Source organism: Pinus tabuliformis, chromosome 2_2, assembly GCF_031772625.1.
Source record: "Pinus tabuliformis cultivar Carrire ecotype Pingquan chromosome 2_2, CPIR1, whole genome shotgun sequence".
Lineage (NCBI taxonomy): Eukaryota > Viridiplantae > Streptophyta > Pinopsida > Pinales > Pinaceae > Pinus > Pinus tabuliformis.
Window position 1 is genome coordinate 331,341,355 of NC_142300.1, and position 21,604 is coordinate 331,362,958.

Here is a 21,604-nt window from a genome sequence, read left to right on the forward strand (position 1 = left end):
GGAGAGGGTTGCCATCGGATTTGGGAGCGAATCCAAGCGATTTTAGGAGGAATCCAAGCCAAGATCACCAATTTGTCCATAAACCAGGTATGTAGATTAATTTTTTTTTGTTTTGGTTCTATAAAAACTTTGTTTTTCATTGTTTTTAAAGAATTTTTGGAAATTTTTCATTGATTTGGGATGGGTTATTTGTTATGACTATGAGAACCAATTTTTTATTTTTATTTTCTCATTTTCTTTAAACATTGTTTATTTTTTTTTATTTTTCATTGTTTTTTGGCATTTGGTTGGGTAACTTGGGTTTAGAAATTGGGATTTTGGAAATAATTAGCTTGTAATTTTGCAAATGCTAAATTGTAATTTGTATTTACTATTATCATTTATGTAATCCTAAATTCCTATTTCCTAATCCTTATTTTTCCATAGGTTTGCAAATTCAAAATTCAAAAACAAACATGCCAAGGAAATTGGATCCTTTCTGGGAATATGGTGACCCTAAAACTCCGAATGATAGACAAAACTTGTATTGCAAGTTGTGTGGAAAGGAAATATTCGGGGGGGTGTACAGGTTGAAGTTCCACCTTGCACAAATCCCTGGACGTGATGTGGGGCCCTGTCTAAAGACAAATGCTGAAATTATCCAAAAAGCCATGAGAGCATTGGGAGAATTAGAGCACACTAGAGACGCCAAAGAAGAACTCAAAAGGCAACTAAAAAGGTCAGCTGAAGGAAGTGGGCCAAGTGGCACAGGTTCTACTGCAGCGTCAGTCAATCCGGTAGCTGCATCATCATATTTTGTTCCTCGAACCACACCTGGTTCACAACCAACTATTGGTTCAATGCTAAAAAGAACTGAAAAAGAAAAAGCTGACAAGTTGATGACAAAATTTCTCCTCTGGAGTGATATTCCTTTCAGCATTATAAGAAATAATCCATTTTTCCAACCTACTGTTGATGCTATTGCCAGTGTTGGCCCGGGGTACAAACTCCCTTCTCTTCATGATTTCAGAGGCCGGCTTCTTCAAGATGAAAAGCGTGACTACACCCAAAGATTGGAGGATTTTAGGGCATCATGGGCACAAACAGGATGCACTGTTATGTCAGATGGTTGGACTGACCAAAAGGGGAGAACCCTTATAAACTTCTTGGTTAGTTGTCCCTTGGGGACTATGTTTATCAAATCTGTTGATGCAACTCATCAAATCAAAGATGCAAGAACTTTATGTGATTTGCTGGATGTGTTTATTTTGGAGGTGGGTGCAGAAAATGTTGTCCAAGTCATAACGGACAATGCTGCAAATTATGTTGCTGCTGGTAGAATGCTTATGGACAGGCATCCTGCTTTATTTTGGACACCTTGTGCTGCCCATTGTATTGATTTGATGTTAGAGGACATTGGGAAAATTCCCTTTGTCAAAGAGGTTGTTGACTCATCAAAAAGCATCACAAAATTTATTTACAATCACACATCTGTGCTTAGCTTGATGAGAAAATGCACCAACAACAAAGAGTTGGTGCGCCCCGCCATTACACGGTTTGCGACGAGTTTCATATCTCTTCAATCCCTCTTGAATTCTATGTGGGATTTGAAGAGAATGTTTCTTTCAGAGGAGTGGCGTGCTTCGTCAATGAGCCGCAAACCAGAAGGAGAGGCCGTCTGCAGAGTAGTTTCATACCAGGAGGACTTCTGGGCGGGAGTGCAGGAGGTGTGCGCTGTTACAGAACCTTTGGTAAAGGTTCTTCGGTTGGTTGATGGTGAGAAGCCCGCAATGGGCTATTTGTATGAAGCCATGGATAGGGCCAAAGAAGCCATTCGGTCCTACTATGATGACAAGGGAGATGATGGGTTCCAGAGACAACTCCTTCTATGGAACGTCATTGATGAGCGATGGAACAACACACTCCATCGTCCCATTCATGCTGCTGGGCTTTTCCTGAACCCTGCATTTTCTTATGCATGTGGGTTTAATTTTGATGTTGAGGTCATGGAAGGATTATTAACCTGTGTCCAGAAGATGGTGAGATCTTCAGAAGAACGTATGGAGATCTCTAGACAAATTGAGCAATATAAGTTGTCAGGTGGCTTATTTGGCTTTGAGATGGCTGTCATTGATAGGACGGTTAAAATGCCAGGTATTTTTTAGTTTGTAGTATGTACTTTGTTTCAAATTTCATTGTTTCTTCAAATTCCATTTTTTTCTTATGTTTATTTAAAATTTTATTTGTAATTTTGTTGTAGACGCATGGTGGAAGATGTATGGTGGCAGAGTACCCCTTTTGCAAAATCTTGCCATACGCATCCTCAGCCAAACATGCAGCTCCTCGGGATGTGAGCGCAATTGGAGTGTATTTGAAAAAATACACAACAAGAAGCGCAATAGGTTAACACTTAAACATTTAAAATATTGCAAATTTCCAAATAAATTTTTGAATTCATTAAAGTTTTAAACAATATTTTTTTTATAATATTAATTATTAATTTATTATTTCATGAACTTTGTACAGGTTGGAGTCCCATAGACTTAATGACATGGTCTATGTCTACTACAATCTTCGATTGTGGGTGAAACAACTAGAGAAGACACCTGATACGGAAGCCATCTCATTGGATGGGATTGACACCACTGCTGAATGGAGGGTTGAGACCGAGAGGCCTCTCATGGATCCCACTGAGGATTGGTTAGTGCAGGATGAGGGGGAGGAGGAGGGGGAGGAGGAGGAGGAGGAGGAGCAGGAGCAGGAGCAGGAGGAGGAGGAGTTGGAGGAGCAGGAGGAGGAGGTGACACCGCCTACCAGGGCTACCCGGGCTACCACTACCACCAGTAGAGGACGTGGTCTCCGTCCACCTCAGCCTCCTGTAGCTGCTACTACTAGTTCTTCAGCTTCTAGAGCACGTCAGACTCCACTGCCATTTCCACCACCACAGGCACCAGCTTCTACATCTAGAGGGAAAGAGAAAGTTGTGCCATTTTCTCGCAAGAGGGGCAGAGGAAATCAATAGGATTAGACTTTCATTTTATTGTATATGACATTATGACATGATGAGATACATTATCATATTTTTTGTTGATATTTTGAGGCTGAGTTGGACTTGGGACTCAGGACTTACTATTCAGGACATGATTCAATGTTATGTGTGATTTTAGCGCTAGAAATGATATTAAACATCTTATATATTAGTTTTTTTATCATATTTATGTGTCAATGTATTTATTTTATGTTGTAGATGGTTTAGATATTAAAAAAATTGAAAAAAATTGAAAAAAAATGAATATTTTTGTGCCAAACGATTTTTTCCCGCTTTTTTCCGATTTTTTCCCGATTTTAACGATTTTTTCCGCTTTTTTCCCGGCGCCGATTAAATCCCGATCGCGATGTGTGCAACACTGGTTTATACCTCCCATGCCTTCCAGATTAGTTTACGAAGTCCAAATCAAGTACAGACCTTCCTTGCCTAATAATGTCCACCATTGGAAAGTTTTTGAAGATGATGATGAGATAAATAGGTTTCTTCAAGTCATTGATGAGTTTTCCGAAATGCAAATTGACCAAGAAAATGATGCCTTGGAAGAAAAACCCCAGTCCCAGCTTAGAAATAAAATTGGTAAAGACAGCATTGTTCAGCTTCCCAACAACCATATTCCTAAGGGTCTAATTCCTCTTGAAAGACTGTTTGACCAAAATGATGTGCCTTATAAGGCTGCCCAAAAAGAAGACCAATCTGCAGTCTGTAAGCATGATATAGGAAGTCCAGGTCAGCCTAGGTATGTGAATTTGTCCACTCATTTGTCTGCTGATCAAAGTGCTGAATACTGCAATTTAATGAGGCAATTTGCTGATGTGTTTGCCTGGGAATATAGTGACCTGAAAACTTATGATAAGAATATAATTCAGCATAAAATCCCTCTGGAAAAAGACACCAGTCCTTTCAAACAGAAGCTGAGACCAATAAATCCTATGCTTCTTCCTTTGATTGAAAAAGAAATTAAAAAATAGCTGGCTGCCAAGATCATAGTCCCTCTTAGATATTCTAAATGGGTAGCCAATTTGGTGGTTGTAAAGAAGAAAAGTGGAGAAATCAGACTGTGTGTTGATTTCATAAATTTAAACAAATGCTCCAAGAAAGACAACTATCCTCTGCCAAAGACGAAACATTTGCTGCAAAAGGTCTTAGGAGCTAAAGTGATGTCATTCTTGGATGGTTTTTCAGGCTTTAATCAAATTGCTGTGCACCCAGATGATCAAGAAAAGACTGCATTTACCACTCCTTGGGGCACTTTTATGTATGCCAAAATGCCTTTTGGATTGATGAATGCTGGAGCCACCTTTCAGAGAGCTATGGATATAGCATTTGTGGGAGAGAAGGACAAATTTGTGCTTATCTACCTTGATGATATAATAGTTTACTCCAGCAGCCATCAAAATCATTTACAGGATTTGAAAAAAGTATTCTTGAAGTACAGGAGGTTTGGAATCTCAGTCAATCCCAAAAAATCACAATTTGCTTTGGAAGAAGGCAAGTTGTTAGGACATGTTGTGTCTGCTACAGGTGTTCAAATTGACCCAGAAAGAGCAAAGGCAATACAGACTTTGTATGTCCCGAGATCAAAAAAGGATATCAAGTCCTTTTTGGGCAAAATTAATTTTGTCAGGAGGTTTATTCCAAATTTTGCAAAATTGGTTAAACATGTGACCTCCATGTTGAAGAAAGGATCAGAGGTAAGATGGACTGATGCAGCAAGAGAATCATTTGAGTCTATTAAAAAGGCTATAATGGAAGCTCCCACATTAATAAGTCCAAATTACAGCAAGGAGTTCCACATATTTTCTTTTGCCTCTGAAGACACCATTGCATCAGTTTTATTGCAGGCAGATGAAGAAGGTTCAGAACATCCAGTGGCATTTTTCAGCAAGAACTTGAGGGATGCTGAACTGAGGTATGATATTATTGAAAAATAGACCTATGCTCTTATTAAATCCTTGAAAGCTTTTAGAGTTGATATCCTTCATTCCAAAATAGTTGCATATGTACCTTCTGCTGCAATTAAAGATGTCTTGACTCAAACTGATGCTGATGGAAGAAGGGCAAAATGGATTGCAAAAATGATAGAATTTAATATAGAGCTAAAGCCCACCAAGCTGGTCAGAAGTCAGGGACTTGCTAAGTAATTGGCTGAGGAAAATTCCAGGTCTTTAGATATTGATTTCCTGAGCACAATTGCAGAAATCGGTCAAACAGATGAAGAGGAAAAAACAGTTGAAACAGAGAAAAAGCAGTTAGTGGCCGAGAACCTAGCTTCTTGTAACTGGTATGTTGTAATAATAATTTCTTGCTAAAGCTAGAGATCCCTTCAGGATTTACTCAAAGTCAGGCCAAAACTTTAAAACTTAGAGCAGCAAAGTATTGCATTATAGAAAATCTGCTCTACTGGAAGGATGCATCTGGAATATTTTTAAGGTGTCTGGACAAAGAACAGTCAAAAGAAGTTATGCAGCAATTTCATAACAACATGTGTGGAGGGCACCATTATTGGAAGACTACAGCCCATAAAATTCTCAGAGCTGGGTACTATTGGCCCACTTTATTTTCCGATGTATTTTCTTTTGTTAAATCTTGTGACAAGTGCCAAAGATTTGAAGGAAAACAGCAGTTAAAGTCCCTACCCTTAAAACCAATAATTGCAAAAGGACCTTTTCAGCAGTGGGGTTTGGATTTCATTGGAGAAATCAATCCACATTCCAGTGGCCAGCACAGGTGGGTATTAGTAGCCACTGATTATTTCACTAAGTGGATTGAAGCAATCCCTACTAGGAAGGATGATCATAATGTGGTCATGAAGTTTTTAATTGAAAATATCTTCAGCAGATTTGGTTGTCCACATAAACTAATCACAAATAATGCAGTTGCTTTCAGGGCAAAAGAAATGGTGGAAATGTGTGATTCAATGGGTATCAAACTTGTTCATTCCACCTTATATTATCCACAGGGAAATGGTCTAGCAGAATCCTCTAATAGAAGTCTGATCAGGATAACTAAAAAGCTGTTAGAGGACAATAAAAAGAATTGGGATTCAAAGCTCAAGTATGCACTGTGGGCTGACAGAGTGACCATTAAAAAATCCACAGAAAATTCTCCTTTCAAGCTGGTATATGGCACTGAGGCTGTATTTCCAATTCAGCTAACTCTCCTTGTGGCAAAGTTCCTTCAAACAGAGCAGAATGAGGAAGAAGACATGGCAAAAAGGATCACTGATCTAGCAGAAATACATCAGATTAGGGAACAGCTGGTTGAAAAGGTTGCAGCACATCAGAAGAGGGTCAAGAAAACCTTTGACAAGAAGGCAAAATCAAATAATTTTCAAGTTGGTGACTTGGTTTTGAAATGGGATGCACTAAAGGAGAAGAAAGGCAATCATGGGAAGTTTGATGCTTTCTGGACAGGGTCTTTCATCATTTCACAGGTTCAAGGGAACAACACCTTCATACTGAAAATTATGGGAGGAGAGGCAGTTTTTGATGGCCCAGTTAATGGGCGGTTTTTGAAAGTTTATGTTGTTTAAGGTCTTTGGGCCTTAAAAAGTTGTAAATATTATGTTTTATCAGTTTTAGTACAGATGCAGTAGACTCCATGCCCAATGGAACACTAGGAATTTTTGTTAATTTGTTTTCAGCTGGAAAGGCATTGATCTGCAGGTTCTTGAGACCTCACAGGGAGGATCTCATCCCCAGAAGGAGCCAATGTTAGCTCTGCTATGTTCTTCAGCAGTTGATGGATCTAAATAGGTGTTGAGCAGTGTTGGTTTGGTTGTATAAGGCTGACAGCAGTTTTTCATACTTTCTCCTTCGTTTTCCCTTTTCTCCTTATAACTCCCACACCTCCGTTTCCACCTCCTCTTCCGTTCTCCTATTTCTCCCCTAACCCATTATTTTCATGTCTCTCTATAGTCTTTTGTAAACCCCGCCTAAACCCTTTTTCGGGCTCCCGGGCTTCTTTTTGTTTAAAACCTATTAAACCCCGTTTAAACCTATTCTTCATTTATTCCCGGGTGCAAAGCTAAACTTAAGCCTTAGTGACATAACCCCGCGCATATAATAAAGTTTATAACCCTAAGCTTTAATAAAGCCCGGGCCCGCCCCTCGCCTGTCATATCAACCAAAACGCATGTTAATTCTCCGTCGTCCGATCAACCCACGGAGATCCAACGATTGACGCTTCCCCCGATCCGTGAACCTGCTCGTCTGTTAACCCGCGGGGAAGTGGTTTCTCGCCTGCCACATGTCGCATTTTCGTTGGATCGCTCGCCCTCATACGGATACTGTCGAGCACCAAAAGCAGTGCGGGGAAACCACTTACCACCCTTCCGATACGGTCCCCCGCTCGTTAACTTGTGCGCAACTCCCACTCCCGATAGCCGTCTGATCTTTCCCGCTGCGATCTGACGGCCCAGATCTGTCTCCGCCCGTCTTCCCCGATAGTGCCCTCCGATCCAATCTCCACCGTCTATTTGTCAGATCCAACGGTCAGTATTCATTCGCAGGCCATCGTCCACTTTCATGCATTTTTCAGTGTTTTCAGCCTGTTTTATGCGCGCGAAGAAGGAAGAAATCATCCTGTACACTGTGCATTGAATTCTCAGCAACCACAGTTAAAGAGACAGCACGGCCGAGGAAGGAAAGCACTGCCTCGAGCAGTTGAATTCATTATCAGTGATGGAGCCTTGTACACATTACATTCCATATGCTCAGAAAGGACGGCTGAGCACCAGAAAAGGTCGATTTATTCATTAAGACCGTCAGATTGTAACCAACAAACTATCAGAAGAATTAATGTGTGGGTGGTCCATTATGACCCCTCCTCGTGGAACTTAGCTGAGTGTTTTTGTAAACAAATTATATATATACCCAGAAGAAAGATGTAAGGAGGTTGATGAATGTCATTTTGGTGTAAACTTCAACTTCTGGAGACTGTAACTACTGTGTAACCTGCAGCTTCTGGTCTGCATTTCTAGCTAATACAAGCTTCTTTTGTTGTTAATTGTTCACTTTCCACTTCTTCTTCTTTGTTCCAAGCTGTGCCTGTGGTGCATTTATTCATGTGCTGCTGATGTTTAGCATTAGAGGAGCTATCATCCCACCTCTGTGTTAAAATCTAGTTAGTTTCATTGAATTTGTATGCAGGATTCTGTTGTTTTAATGCCAGAGACCTGTCATCCTGTATGTGCATTAAGAAATAGATTTACAGACTTTTAAACTAGTTGCAGCTGGCCATCACAGGGTCCTGTGCATCTGCTGGTGTGACTAGTATTCTCCATCATCACTTTTTCTTTAAAACTGTGAGTAATTGGTGGTCTAAAGCCTTGTAGTCTGGGGGTGTTCACCCATATCTGGGGTTAAACATAGTAGAAGTGGTCATCTAGCTTGAATATGCAGCATTTCTTTCATTCATCCACCAATTTTCCTACATTTTGTTGAGTTTGTAATGTTCCCGAGCATCTCTAATATACAACCTAGGAGAGTTTTTTGGGGTGATAACAAGGATGTTGATTTCCTTGTGCTCATAGTTGCATTTTTCACGATCTCTCCTTTCTTTTCTTCACATACTGCTTCCCAGGAACTTTCGTTCATAGTTCCTACATCTTTGTCAACCACCTCATATTTCATATGAGGACATATTATGTTGATTTCATCAAGTCAATATGTGAACCATGCCCTCATGCATTTTTCCAAAGGAAGAGATCCCTTTGACCATGCCCATGAGGTATAGGACTTACCCATGCTATCAGCAACTATATAATGACATGACTCAATTTATCATACATATGCATACATACCTCTTTTCTTCTTTTGTTCATCTACGCTTCCTTCAACAACTTCATTTCCTTGATTGAGAGTACTTCAACCATGTTGCATTCCTTTGTCATCATACCATCAAAGTTGGGAAACTGCATCGAAGCTGTAAAGTTGCATCGAAGCTATGAAGTTGCATCGAAGTTGTGAAGTTGCATCAAGGTCGAAGCTATGAAGCTGCATCAAGGTCGAAGGTGTGAAGCTGCATCAAGGTCGAAGGTGTGAAGCTGCTAGGCTGGAGCTACTGAAGTTGCTAGATCGAAATTGCAGTCCTAAAGCTGGGTCAAAGTTCTGAAGCTGGGGGTCGAAATTCTGGGTTGAAGCTGCATTTGAGAAGCTGACACTTGGTAACTTTGGAAGAGATCATCTATTAGAAGGAAGAGTTGACTTGGTGGAGGAGGAAGGTCTTTTGGTCTAGGGTCTTGGTCTATCTCATTTGAATTACTGAAGGAAGAGTTCTTGACTGGGTTTTCCCCTATATAGGGGTTTTGCCCTGGCTATGCACCTACATCTGGTGTCCTTGATCTTCGTGTTTTGGTTTTGGTAATTGCTTGATGAACTAAGATAAAAGAAGAACATAAGAAAGATAATAATAACTCAAAGAAATCACAAGTAATTATCAACAAGAGAAAATATTTCTGCCTTTCCGATTTTCCAACATGGTATCAGAGCTAAGGTGAAGAAGAAGGAAAAAGGCAGCCTAAAGATCTATTAAAGAAAAAAAGATTGAAGGAAGGTCATCTAGGAAAAGGATTATAAAAGAAGAATCTATTATCTACAAGAAGAATGTCTAACTCAATGAAGGGAGAAAACAAATTAGAAGGAGCCTCCATCTACAGAGTCTGGAGAAAGAGGATAGATCTCATTCTCAAAAAGAACAAAGTTTTGGATCTTGTTCTAGGAAAAATCAAGAAGCCTACAGATGAAGCAGAGAAAGCAAAGTTCAGAGAAACTGAGATCTTGGCCATGAACCTAATAGTGGATGGAGTAAAGGACAACCTCATTCCATACATATCCAACATAGATTCCACTCAAGAAATGTATGAAGCTCTATCCAAATTATTCACAATCAAGAACATTGGTCAAATAGCAAGCCTCAAGAATGAATTAAGAACTATCAAGATGACGAAAGATGATACTGTGGCATCCTTCTTTATAAGGATATCTAGAATCAGAGATGAACTTCAAGCAATAGATGAAATTGTACCAGAAAAGGAGCTTGTAATTACTGCTCTTCTAGGTCTACCGAATCTTGGAGTGCATTTGCATCAGGAATCAACAGTTGGAAGGATACTCCAACATTTGAACAAATGTGGAATGCATGCAGTCAAGAAGAAGCCAGAATATCGTTAGTAAACAACAAGGAGGATGAAGAAGAGAACATCTCAAATGTTTATTCTGCTCATCACAAGAAGAAGGGAACCTTCAAGAAGTTCAAAGGACCAAAGAAGAAAGTAGACCTATCAAAGATTGAATGCTACAATTGTCATAAGATGGGTCATTATAAAAATCAATGTCCAAAGAATCCAAGGAATAAAAGGAGAGATAGGGATCAAGCAAATATTGTCGATGAAGCACCACCTAAGAAATAGCAAGATTGAAGAATTGGAAGACAAGGACTTATACTACTAAGTCCTCTCTCTCTTATCCCTCTTAGTCTTCTGTTTAAGTTTTGAATTGTTTCTTTTATGTTTTGATTTCTAGAACTTGTAGGTCTAACATGTCTTGTTAGAACACCTTTTATCTTGATAAGTTGTAGGTTTCCCTCAAGTTTGGATTAAGAGGGAGCCTCCACCATTTTACCAAAAGATAAGTATTATGTTCTTTGTTGTTCATAGTTTCATGTTTGGTTTCCTTCTCACATCAAGATTTGTTTGCATTATATTCTAATAACTTTCTATGTTTTCCGTGGTAGGAAAGATTGCAGAATACACAATGGTTATGAAGGAGACTTCAAAGGACAAATTTGAAGCATGGAAGAAGTTTTGTTGCAAAGGAAGTCCCTCAAGAATTGATGTCCTACAAGGTTTGTTAAGGAACAACTCGAGGTATGTCTTAGACTATAAGCTTTGTTATAAAGTTCTCTTCATACAAAAGGTATGGTCATTCTTCTTTTTAAATTTGCTTTACATTACTGACATCGTTATGTCTAGGGTTTTGAATCGTAAAGATTCTTGTTAGGTTGATTAATCATTAGATTGAATCTACCCTCGTTATATTAGCATTCTTGTGGAACCCTAAAAAGGTTCACTGTAAAACCCTAACCTAAGGTGCTAATATTGAAATCCTAGTCTACTTAGGGTTGTTGATGAAATCTAGAATTCCTATTCTTTTGATGTTTTGGTATTGTTATAGAAACCCTAGCCCTTTAGGGTTTGTTGTTAATGTCTAAGTTATGTATTGAAACCCTAGATCTTTAGGGTTTGGTAAATTAGGGTTTATAAGCAAAACCCTTGTACTAGCTAAAATGAGGTCCTAGGAATGAATCTCTAGGTGTATGATCGAAACCCTAGCCTAGAGAAAATTTGTTGTATTTCTAACATTGATGAGAAATGTTAGTACATGAATATGTGAGTATGCTAACCTAATTATTGATGCTCATGTTTGTGAACTCTAGGGTTTGTAACAAAGCCCTAGTAGAGATTGATATTCTAGGATATGATGATATTGTTTTCCGATATGATTTAGTTTTGATAATAAAATCTATGGTTTGCAACAAACCCTAGTAGAGTCTAACATTGTTGAAACCTTAGATGCATGGTAGGATTGTTATTAACTACTGATATCTAAGGCTTTGTGTCTCGAAGATGGAATCTAGGGTTTGCAATAAATCATGGTAGAGTTTGTCATCTATCTTTGAAAATAATATTGAGGCCCTAGATATAATGAGACTGATATCTTGATTGAATTGCTTTAAGTTTTGATGATGTAGTCTAGAAGTTGAGTATGTAACTTTTGCTGATTATAAACCTAACTAAGTTTAGGTATTTGATGTCTAAAGTATTTGATTATTTTGATGCTTCCATTATATTGACATAACTTTGATATAGTTAACTTCATGCCTCTGTATATGTATTTGGTTGTACTTGTTGTTGAAGATTTGCAGGTACATAATCTTCAAGATATTCATAAGTTGAAGATGATAATGATGAGCATGAAGATGATCAAGATAACCTTGATGTTGTAAAAAGGAATGAAGCCATGATAGGTTCTCCGATGTTGATCTCCCCAAGTTAAGAGGAAGCATGGTTAGTAGAAAAGAGTACATCTCCCCAATTAAGAGGGAGGGCATATTACGATAGTCATGATACCTTGAAGAAGAAATTAGAGAATGAATGAAAGTACTACAATGTATTGAGGATGTCTTGATGTTGCTAAAGAAATGAAAGAAGAAAAGCTTCTGATGAATAACTTGATATAAGTGGCATCAGGATGATTGAGGACCCCGAAGGTTTGTGTTTACTTATATATGTATATTTGAAAGTTTACTGTTGATTGGGGTTTGTGTTTGAATAGGTAAATCTCTCCATAAAGAAGGATGAACACTCGAGAAGCATGCTTGGACAAATGGATATATCTAGTTTATTAGGGAGAGATGAAGCATCTAATGGCGGATGCTAGGGAGGACATCAGGTTGGCCTATGTGTTGATGTCTAGATCCTGAAGAGGGGGGGTGGTGTTGGTCTTGGAGCTCTGACTTTGGATACGCACCTAGATCCCTGGGTTGATGGTTAGCTAGTAAACCTGATGGTACCTAGACTGGCTAAAAGTTGTAGTCCATCTTAGTCCCACCCGGATAGATTAGGAATCTAGTCTGTAGCACTGAGTGTACTAGAACTCTTCGTAGTTCATTTTAGAGATCTTCCATGTACCTCTATAGATATAGGTAATTATGAATACCTCCCTAGTTAAGAGGGAGTGTTGAAGAATGTAACTAGTGTCAGTGTTCATAATTGTACATGAGCCATAATGAAATGTATTTATCAAAAGAAAGAAAAAGAGATTTTATTATTAAATAAATTGACTTATTAAAGCATGGATTTCATGCTTGGGTCAATAGTTTTTAGGTTAAAGCCTCCATTAAAGGCTTCTAGGGTTTATGTCAAGTGTAGTTGTCCATGTCATATTGTAAAGAACCCTTCTTGGGATTTATTTGTCAAAGAAGAAATTTATTTTATTGAAAAATAAGTCAATTAGACCTCCTCCACCAAGTCGGCCTCAACAAGGGAATTTGACCTCACAAACTCACTATATATTGGAGCAACTCGACTCATCACACAAGTTCGAATTGCATTAGCTGGGAGCAGAAAAAGTGTGAAGTTCAATAAGGAAGCTAGAATTGAAGTTTTTGGTCTCTCTCTCTCTCATGTGCAACAAAATTCTAAAGCTGCATCGAAGTTGGGAAGTTGCATCGAAGCTATGAAGCTGCATCGAAGCTGTGAAGTTGCATCAAGGTTGAAGTTGTGAAGCTGTTAGGTTGGAGCTACTGAAGTTGCTAAATCGAAACTGCAGTCCTAAAGTTGGGTCGAAGTACGAACCTAGTCTTCATTGGGTTACAAAGTTGCATATCCAACAATGGAGCGATGTACATATGAGGTGTTTGAGGATAAGGACACTTGTAGAGTTGAGTTGTGGTGGTCTAGAGTTTGATTAGGTCAAGTGTTCAACCGCAGCTCGACACTGACCTTAAAAGGACACAAGTTCAATTGCAGCATGTGCACAGGCTTTCATGAGGTTACTTTTTGAGAGGGAAAGCAGAGTGAGCCAAGGGAAGGTTGTGTATGCTTAGAGGGAGTATGGCTTCAAAGGGAGACTGCAAGCTCAGAGAGAATCAGTAGCCCAATGGAAGCCTAACCTTCAGGTTCAAGCGAGAAAGTGGAGTATTCTAGGCCATGCAAGGAAAGTCATGGTCCATGCAAGGAAGTTGTGGCGCGTGCAAGGAATGTCATGGACCATACAAGGAATTCATGGTGCATGCAAGGAAAGTCATGGACCATGCAAGGAAAGTCAGGTCATGCAAGAAAAGTCATGGCACATGCAAGGACGTCATGGCCATGCAAGGAAAAGTCATGGAGTTGGGGATTTCTAGGAACAAGGAAAGTCTTGGAGCTGGAGATTTCTAGGAACAAGGAAAGTCATGGTTTGGATGGCCATGCAAGATACTCTAAAGCAAGAGGCTTCTAGGAGCATGGTGTCTTCGAAGATTCAGGTCTTCCAGAAGGATGTGGTTGCGGATCAGATTCGAAGGCAAGGCCACTACCAAGTAGAGGTGGAAATACCTTCCTCACTAAGAGGGAGTGTTGAAATTCAGTAGCTCGAAAGATATTTCCGATTGGAAAAACCCGGGCTTTCTAGTTTGGTTAATGGGCTTTGAACCCAATGAAAACATTTATAAGTCTAATTTAATTATTGTCGACTTAAGGTGTCAAGTCAGATCAGGTCGGCCAGCAAGGCCAAGAGACGCACCCCTTGGAAAAGTATAAATACAAGAAGACAAAGGATCGTTCTTCTTGTATGATGAGGCTAGATGTGACTTAGCCACATGCAACAAAAGGAGCAGCAGGAGCAAGTTTGAGGACAGCAAGGTGGGCCATGTTTTCTGTGGTTGGAAGGAGGTCAAGTAGAGTTGTTTTGGAGAGCTAAAGGAGGCCACAACCAGGGAGGAAGGCCACAGGTTCTGTGGAGGTCTATGCAGGAGGGTCGAGAGCTGGCCGCAGCTAGAACAAAAGGGCCGCAAGTGTTGGGCATAGGAGAGGTCACAGCTAGCCATAGGCCTGTGTTGGAACAGCAAGTTGGCCGCAGACCTAGGAGCAGGCCATAGTGCTAAACAAGGAGGGCCGAGGGTCAAGAAGCAAGCAGCAGGGGCCTAAGGAAGTAGGCCAAAGGCCTAAGAAGGCATGTAGCAATTGAAGGAACAAGTTGAGGGCTATAGTAAGGCTAGCAAAAGGTGGTTGTGGATAGAAAAGGAGGTTTTTCTGCTACAGCAAGGAGAAAAGCTACTTCCAGGTAAGCAGTTTACTATTTGGATGATTTCAGGTGGACTGGTAAAGCCCTAGTTTGCTACAGTTGTGTATTTAGAGTGTTGTAGGTGTTGATATGTGGGCAAGAAAGGTTTAAAGGACAAAGCCTCAGCACTAGGTGTTTTGGTCAAAGGATTGGAAAGGGCCACTATCCCTGGTACGGGAGCCGTGTGGATTTTCTTATTAATGGACTTATAAGAAATCAGTTGGGCATTAATTCTTGTGTACTATCATTGATCTGATTGCTGATATATTCCGCTATGTTAAAGTTTTTAAAGTTAGTCATTTTCAGTGTGTTTATGTTTTCTAGCTAAACATGGACTAGACCTGGGGTGCAAGGAATTCTAACACCCCAAACTTCACAACTGGTCTTCTAGTTATTAGTCACGCTAGGCCCCCATACCTTGTAACCATATAGAAGATGGGGTGTGACGACTGCTTGAAATAGGTATTCCCAATCACATACTTAAGCTATTCTAAATCTATCTTGTAGTGAGAAGATGCTTTCCAACCCCCTTGGAGCATTCATTATATTCCAGCCCTGAATATTTGTAGTTTTGAGTGACTTATAGTTATTCCCTCCGAATCTTATCTGCATTTTCTTTTGCCTTTGTTTGAAGAAAAAAAATTCAAAATAATAATACGCCTGAGTCTTACTTTTATTCACATTCATCCGCACGCGTATGCAAAAGCTCGCAACTGGTCTTGTCGGTTGCATAGTGTCCTAATGATCCGTGCCATATTCACTCTTCCCCCTTCCATTCTAACTTATCCATTATTCCAGTTTGTCAATGTGGAATCCCAACAACAATGGGTAGAGAAGGCACCCCTGTTTCACACGTCACTGCTAAACATCCCTATGACCATTCACATTCCTTGCTCGTATATGTTGTGGATGGCTTCACTCCACTCATTTGGACTCCATCTCCAATAGAAGTCCCTGTAGCTTCATCCCTGGCACAATATCAAACGCCTTCTTGAAATTTTATGAAGCAGTACCAAAGTTCCGCATCCTTGCTGTCGCATTTTTTCTATATCATGCGGCTCAGAGTGAGGTAGTAGTCTACGGTAGAGTGTTTCGACGAAATTCTCCTTGACACTCGGCTCTCTTCCTCTTCCCATTTGTTGATTTTCCATTCCAATATCTCTCCAAGGGGTTCAACAAATACTGGGCTGACCTGGATGGTCCTGTAGTTCACAGGGTCACTCCTCTCGCACATTACGAGGAAGGAAGAATAATGCATGTTGTCCAACCATCTGGCAATGATTCGAAAGTGATGCTATATGTTGATTGAGGGCGGCATGAATTTTTGTTGACAGGAAACACGTGGGGGCAGAGAGAGGTGTTAAGAAAGGGCAGTGTGAATTTATTTGATGACTGGAAGCAAAAGTGTACAACTTGGAGGAAAGATTGGATGAATGGAGCTGGGAAGAAGTTGGACGTCTTGAAGTACATGTGGCGGTTCAAAATTGGAAGACTCCGAAACACCCAATAAAACCTCGGGAGATGGACTAGAAGGAGGATGACCTCTAGAAAACTACAGCAGCTACGATGAAAGACAGGAAGTAGATGAGATCTAAGCCCAGTAAAGGTTAAGAATTTGTCAAATTTATTTGCCATATAACTGATGCTATTTAGAATCCAGGGAACAGACATTTCGGGTCCTTGAAGTGGAAAAAAGCTAAGTCCCCCTCAAATTTGTAAAATATTAAAACTTCAGGTGATTATGCTAGAAAATTGATAGACATTTGGACTCAGTTTCAAAAGTCGTGAGGAAATTTCCCCTGGAATAAATCAAGAGCAGATGTATTCAAAGGTAAGCAAAAACGCCGTCCAGAAAAATACGGTGCTTGTTTTGTCTTGGGGTCTGGCCTCTGGGCAAATAATCTATTTCCCTTAACCCATTTGCTGTTAACCCATTTGCTGCTCTAATTATGTTTACCGGGAAGAGGAGAAAAAAAAAACATACTGAAGCTGTGATGTCAGTCACGGAGAGTGCCCTTCGTTGACGGTGTCGATGCAAAGGAGAATCCTCTATGTCTATGTCAACGGCCTTCAAACAAGCTCTCTCGCTCTCATTACTATTATTGGTCGCCATCATTTGGATCGGTGGTGACTGAGAAGAAGCAGAGGAAGAGTTGGAGTGGGATGAAGAAATTGAGAGCGCAGCTTCAATCCACGCCATCTCCTCTTCGCTGACAATTTCCAGCGGAATGACGCAGGAATCCGCATTTTCCATCTCTCCCTTTCTCCAACTGGCGCGGGAGAACCTTCTTTCGAATACATCCCTTGGAGGATGTTCATGGTTATCCTCCTTTAAGGCGCGCGCAATGATCAATAGTGAAACGAAACTTCAATCAGAATACGTCTCGACGATGTGAAGTCGGTTAATTTGACTTATGGCATTTAAAGGGCGTACAACCCGGGTGAGCAAAATTTTATTTATTATTTTTATTATATAATTCGAAATTATTATGACAAATGTTATTAGGTTGAATATATATATTTTTCACATTGAAAAAACAACCAATTTTCTATTATAAAAAAGTTGTTTTTAAGATGTGATTTGATATATTTTATATATGTGATTTGTTCATAAAGTTTGATAGAAAAGATAGACAAAGTTAAGATTGGAGAGTATATTTGGGATTTAAAATCAGACAATAACCCAATTTATATAAAGTTATCATAAGGTTGCATAGGAGGAAAACCCAATGCTCTTGGCAATCACTATCAATGGGGCAAAATTCTTTTAATATAAGAAAATTGTACTATCTTCAAAACAATGCTAGAGAGATTAATTCAGAAGGAGAAAATTGGTTTCCAAAGCTTCAACAATGATGAGTTAACAAATATAATTCAAAATGCACTTGAGAAGTGCAAAAGAGCAAAAAATAGGAAATTGAAATCAAATTGTTTTCCTGTAAATGTTTGGTTTGATGAGGAATGCAAAAAGGCAAGGAAAAGATGAATGTAAAGTTATATAAGCAGATACCAAAAGGGAAAATATATGAGTTCATGCAAACAAGGCGAGAAGAGTTAATATATCTAGGCAAGAATAACCCAAAGCTTTTCTTGCAGGAACTTCAACCAAGGAAGAAGCAAATCGGAAATAATATTACAGCCAATCAATGGTTTGAATATGCAAGACAACTTTATGAGAAAGAATCAGAGGTTGAGTCTCTCCCCATGATCAACACAACTACAAAGCTCTTCACATTATAGGAGGTGGAGATTGGAATTATGAAGTTGAAAACAGGAAAGGCAAAGGACTTGGTTGAACTTCAAGCAGAGTATCTAAAATGGGGAATGAACACTCTTACACCTCACATCATGGAAATTTTCAACAAGGATTCCCAAGAGACTGGAGAACTAGCCTAGCAATACCCCTTTTTAAAAGTGGAGACATTAATAATCCTTCCAATTATAGAACCATTATGATCAATCCTTTGTTTGCAAAGCTTTTTGGCAGCATGGTAGAAAATAGAATAAGTAAGTGGGTAGAAGTAAAAGAAAAAAGAGCAAAAGGACAAGCGGGTTTAGGCCGAAGCATTCTACAATGGATCATGGTATCAAATTGAGACACATTATTGAAAATGTTTGGGGGGACAAAGAAGAAGTATTATGTTGCTTTGTTTACTTCAAAAAAGCATTTGACACAGTCCCTAGAGAAACGTTGTGGCGTAGAATGGAAGAACTTGAAATTCCTTTCCATTATAGAGTTGTTGTCCATATACTTTATGAAGAAGTGAAAATCAAAATTAGAACCTCGGCGGGCAAGCAAGGTTGCCCTTTATCCCTTACTCTTTTTGGTTTATATATTGATAAACTAGAAGAGTGGCTAAATCTGCAAGGTGGAGATGGTGTTCGGTTGGGGGAGTTTGTGATAAAGCTTCTTTTATATGTTGATGATCTTGTATTGATTTCTTTTATATGTTGATGATGTTAATGATCTTGTATTGTAGTTGCACCTATATTCCCTTGAGCGTTTTTGTAGAGCAGTGGGGATGCAAGACCAAAATAATGATTTTCTCTAATAAAATGAAATAGAGTCAGCATACGTTCTTCTTTGAAGGCAACATTGTTGAAGAAGTAAATGAGTACAAGTACCTCGGGATTGATTTCAACAACAAACTTAATTGGGAGGACTGCAAAAAGAAGAGAATTTTAGGAGGGTGGAAAGCATTATATGCTCTTCAAAACAGATGTAGAGAGGTAGAGTTATGGGATTGGAAAATGATTAAAGTACTTTTTGGACTCCTAGTTTGTCCAGTGATGCTATATGGGTGTGAATTGTGGGTTGGCAGCACCCCCATCTCAAAATGGAAACAAATTGAGAAAATCCAAAAACTCTTGATCAGGAGCAAGTTCAAAATAAAAAGTTTGGTACCTTATGAGATAATGTTGAGTGAAACATTAGCAACTCCCATTGAAGCATTTGCTATGATGTGACTCATAAGATATCTAAAAAGAATTAAGCAAATGGGAGTAGGTAGATGGCCTAATGTTATCTTTAATGAAGGTGTGAGTGAAAGAAAGAAAACAAGGATGAGACAAAACTACACATGGATGGAAAAATGGAATATCTACCTCAATGCTTGTCCCACAAATAGCAAGGAGCTAAGGAATTTTGTTATGGAGAAGTTTTGTAAACGGGTATGGGGAAAAGGGTTGGGTAGAAAGAAGAAGTACTAATTGAGGAATTCAACCCTTCGTGTGATCTCCAACAAAAAGAGTACATTGGAGCTAGCATTCCATGGAGGGAAAAGGTTCTTATTGCTCAATTAAGAACTAACTCGCATCAACTTCGGTGTGAAACAGGTCATGGAAAATGCCTAAAGAAGCTTGGGAAGAACAGGTGTGCCTTTTTGCATGCCTGGGGCAGTGGAATCGGAAAAACATTTCATTTTGGAATGTGATACGTTCAAAGACATCAAAGAAAGTTATGGGAATATGTTAGCATCGGTTTCTTGGCATTGTCTTTTCAACGAGGAGATTGTTGGAAGGTTGGGCCAGCTCATCATCAATTTGAATATAAAAAGGATTGAATTGCAAAAGGTGAAAAGCAGGGAACTGATGGTCACATAGACTAGTTTTAGTCTCGTGGACGTTGAAATATCATTTCATTTCATTTACTTGAAGTCCCTTATAATTGTTAAATTTTTTGTTTCCATAGAGATTTCCTCTATTTTTTTCATTGATATCCTTGTATACTAAAAAATGTTTCTACATAATCTTGTTTATGAATTGTCAAAGCATTTAGATAAAACCAATCTAGATCCATCTTAACACCGGATCTATCAAGCGCAAAGAGAGATCAAATCTGTCGAGGTGCAAACCTCTTTTTTTAATGCAAAACTCGAGGAAATGTTTGCACCTCGAGAGATTTGATCCCTCTCGACGTTTGATAGATCTGGGGTTAAGATGGATCTAGGTTGGTTTCAGTCATGCACGGTCATACAAAATTTGTTGAACACCTAATTATTCTAATCATTTTAAATATGTTAAATATGTCTAATATTAATTTGGTCAATTTAATTTTAAATTTGTTTAGTTACCTCAATTTGTTGAGATGAGAGAGATTGTCAGTAACTTGAATGACGAAAAATGATGAAATAAAAATTTTGAATGCAAAGTGACAATGTAACAATGTTGAATGATAGAAAATGTGAATAATAAGAATATAGTCAATTACAAACAATTTTCGTTGTGATAAATCTCAAACTATTTTCTTCTACTGTTCTTATTGCCACACCTATTAGTTTTGTGATCTTTTCATATCGATCATATGAAAAGGGTAATTGAAATCATAGATCATTCAAATATTTAACTCGAACTATTATAGTAAACATCATACCTTGTCTCTTTTGCTCTCCAATATTAATAGTAGTTTTCTCCAAAGTCAATCATTGTGACTTATGGAGTGTCAAACCCCAAATAATTTTCAATGATAATTGTTTTCTATTACCTCATTTGAATGTAGAGTGATTAATAATGTTGAATGATGGAAAATGGGAATAATAAGAATGTATCCAATTACAAATAGTTTACAGTTTCAGGAAGCAAATATTTCAGGTAAGTGAACATTTTATTTAGGATGAAAATTCAAGTATTATGTTTATGGTTGAATTACTGTAACACAAAATTCAAAGAACATCATCAATAAATTTTATGTGCTTACACTGAAATCAATGCATCTAATGCAAACAATAAATAAGATTAGAAATCAATATGTATACTAAAATCAATGCATCTAATGCAAACAATAAATAAGATTAGAAATCAATATGTATACTAAAATCAATGCATCTAGTGCAAGCAATCAAATAGGATTAGAAATCAATATCTACACTGAAACCAATGCATCCAGTGCAACCAATCAAGTAGGAGTAGAAATCAACATCTAAATGATATTAATGCATCTAGTGCAAGTTATCAAATAGGATTAGAAATCAACATCTACATAGAAATCAATGCATTTAGTGCAAGTAATAAAATAAGATTATAAATCAGCAACTACGCTGAAATCAATACATCAAGTTTAGTGAAAAACCAAAATATTCATGACTTTCTAGATCTAACTTTTATGTTTGTATTTGTCTTTGTGTCTTTTTCTTCTTCCCTCTCTCTCCACCTTTTTTCTCTGTGTATATCTCCTCCCTCTCTCTCTATCTGTCTCTTCTTCCCTCTCTCCCCTACCATCTATATATATACTTCCCTCCATATCTCCTTATTT

The 21,604-nt window shown here is 38.6% G+C and overlaps 2 protein-coding genes across 3 annotated transcripts in view; one reads left to right on the forward strand and one right to left on the reverse strand.

The window, feature by feature from the left end:
- LOC149192623 (exonuclease V, chloroplastic-like) overlaps window positions 1–17,170 on the reverse strand; it is a 210,594-nt gene extending 193,424 nt beyond the window's left edge. For both annotated transcript variants that reach the window (XM_089404657.1, XM_089404656.1), the window contains exon 1: window positions 16,838–17,170. In XM_089404657.1, coding sequence (XP_089260783.1) covers window positions 16,838–17,107 — 270 coding nt within the window. In that variant the 5' untranslated portion in view covers window positions 17,108–17,170. The remainder of the gene's footprint in view (window positions 1–16,837) is intronic.
- Window positions 2,244–3,345, forward strand: LOC149192626 (uncharacterized). The gene is made up of 2 exons (XM_089404658.1): window positions 2,244–2,381; window positions 2,506–3,345. Exons 1-2 carry the CDS (start codon window positions 2,254–2,256, stop codon window positions 2,999–3,001), a joined length of 624 nt encoding a protein of 207 aa, XP_089260784.1. The 5' UTR covers window positions 2,244–2,253; the 3' UTR covers window positions 3,002–3,345.
- Window positions 17,171–21,604: the final 4,434 nt, after the last annotated feature.

What these genes read in the sequence shown, in the direction of transcription:
- LOC149192626 (XM_089404658.1), top strand. Translation starts at nt 2,254, where the DNA reads ATGTATGGTGGCAGAGTACCCCTTTTGCAAAATCTTGCCATACGCATC. An exon ending in CACAACAAGAAGCGCAATAG is followed by an intron (nt 2,382 to 2,505) that starts GTTAACACTTAA and finishes AACTTTGTACAG; the next exon opens with GTTGGAGTCCCATAGACTTA.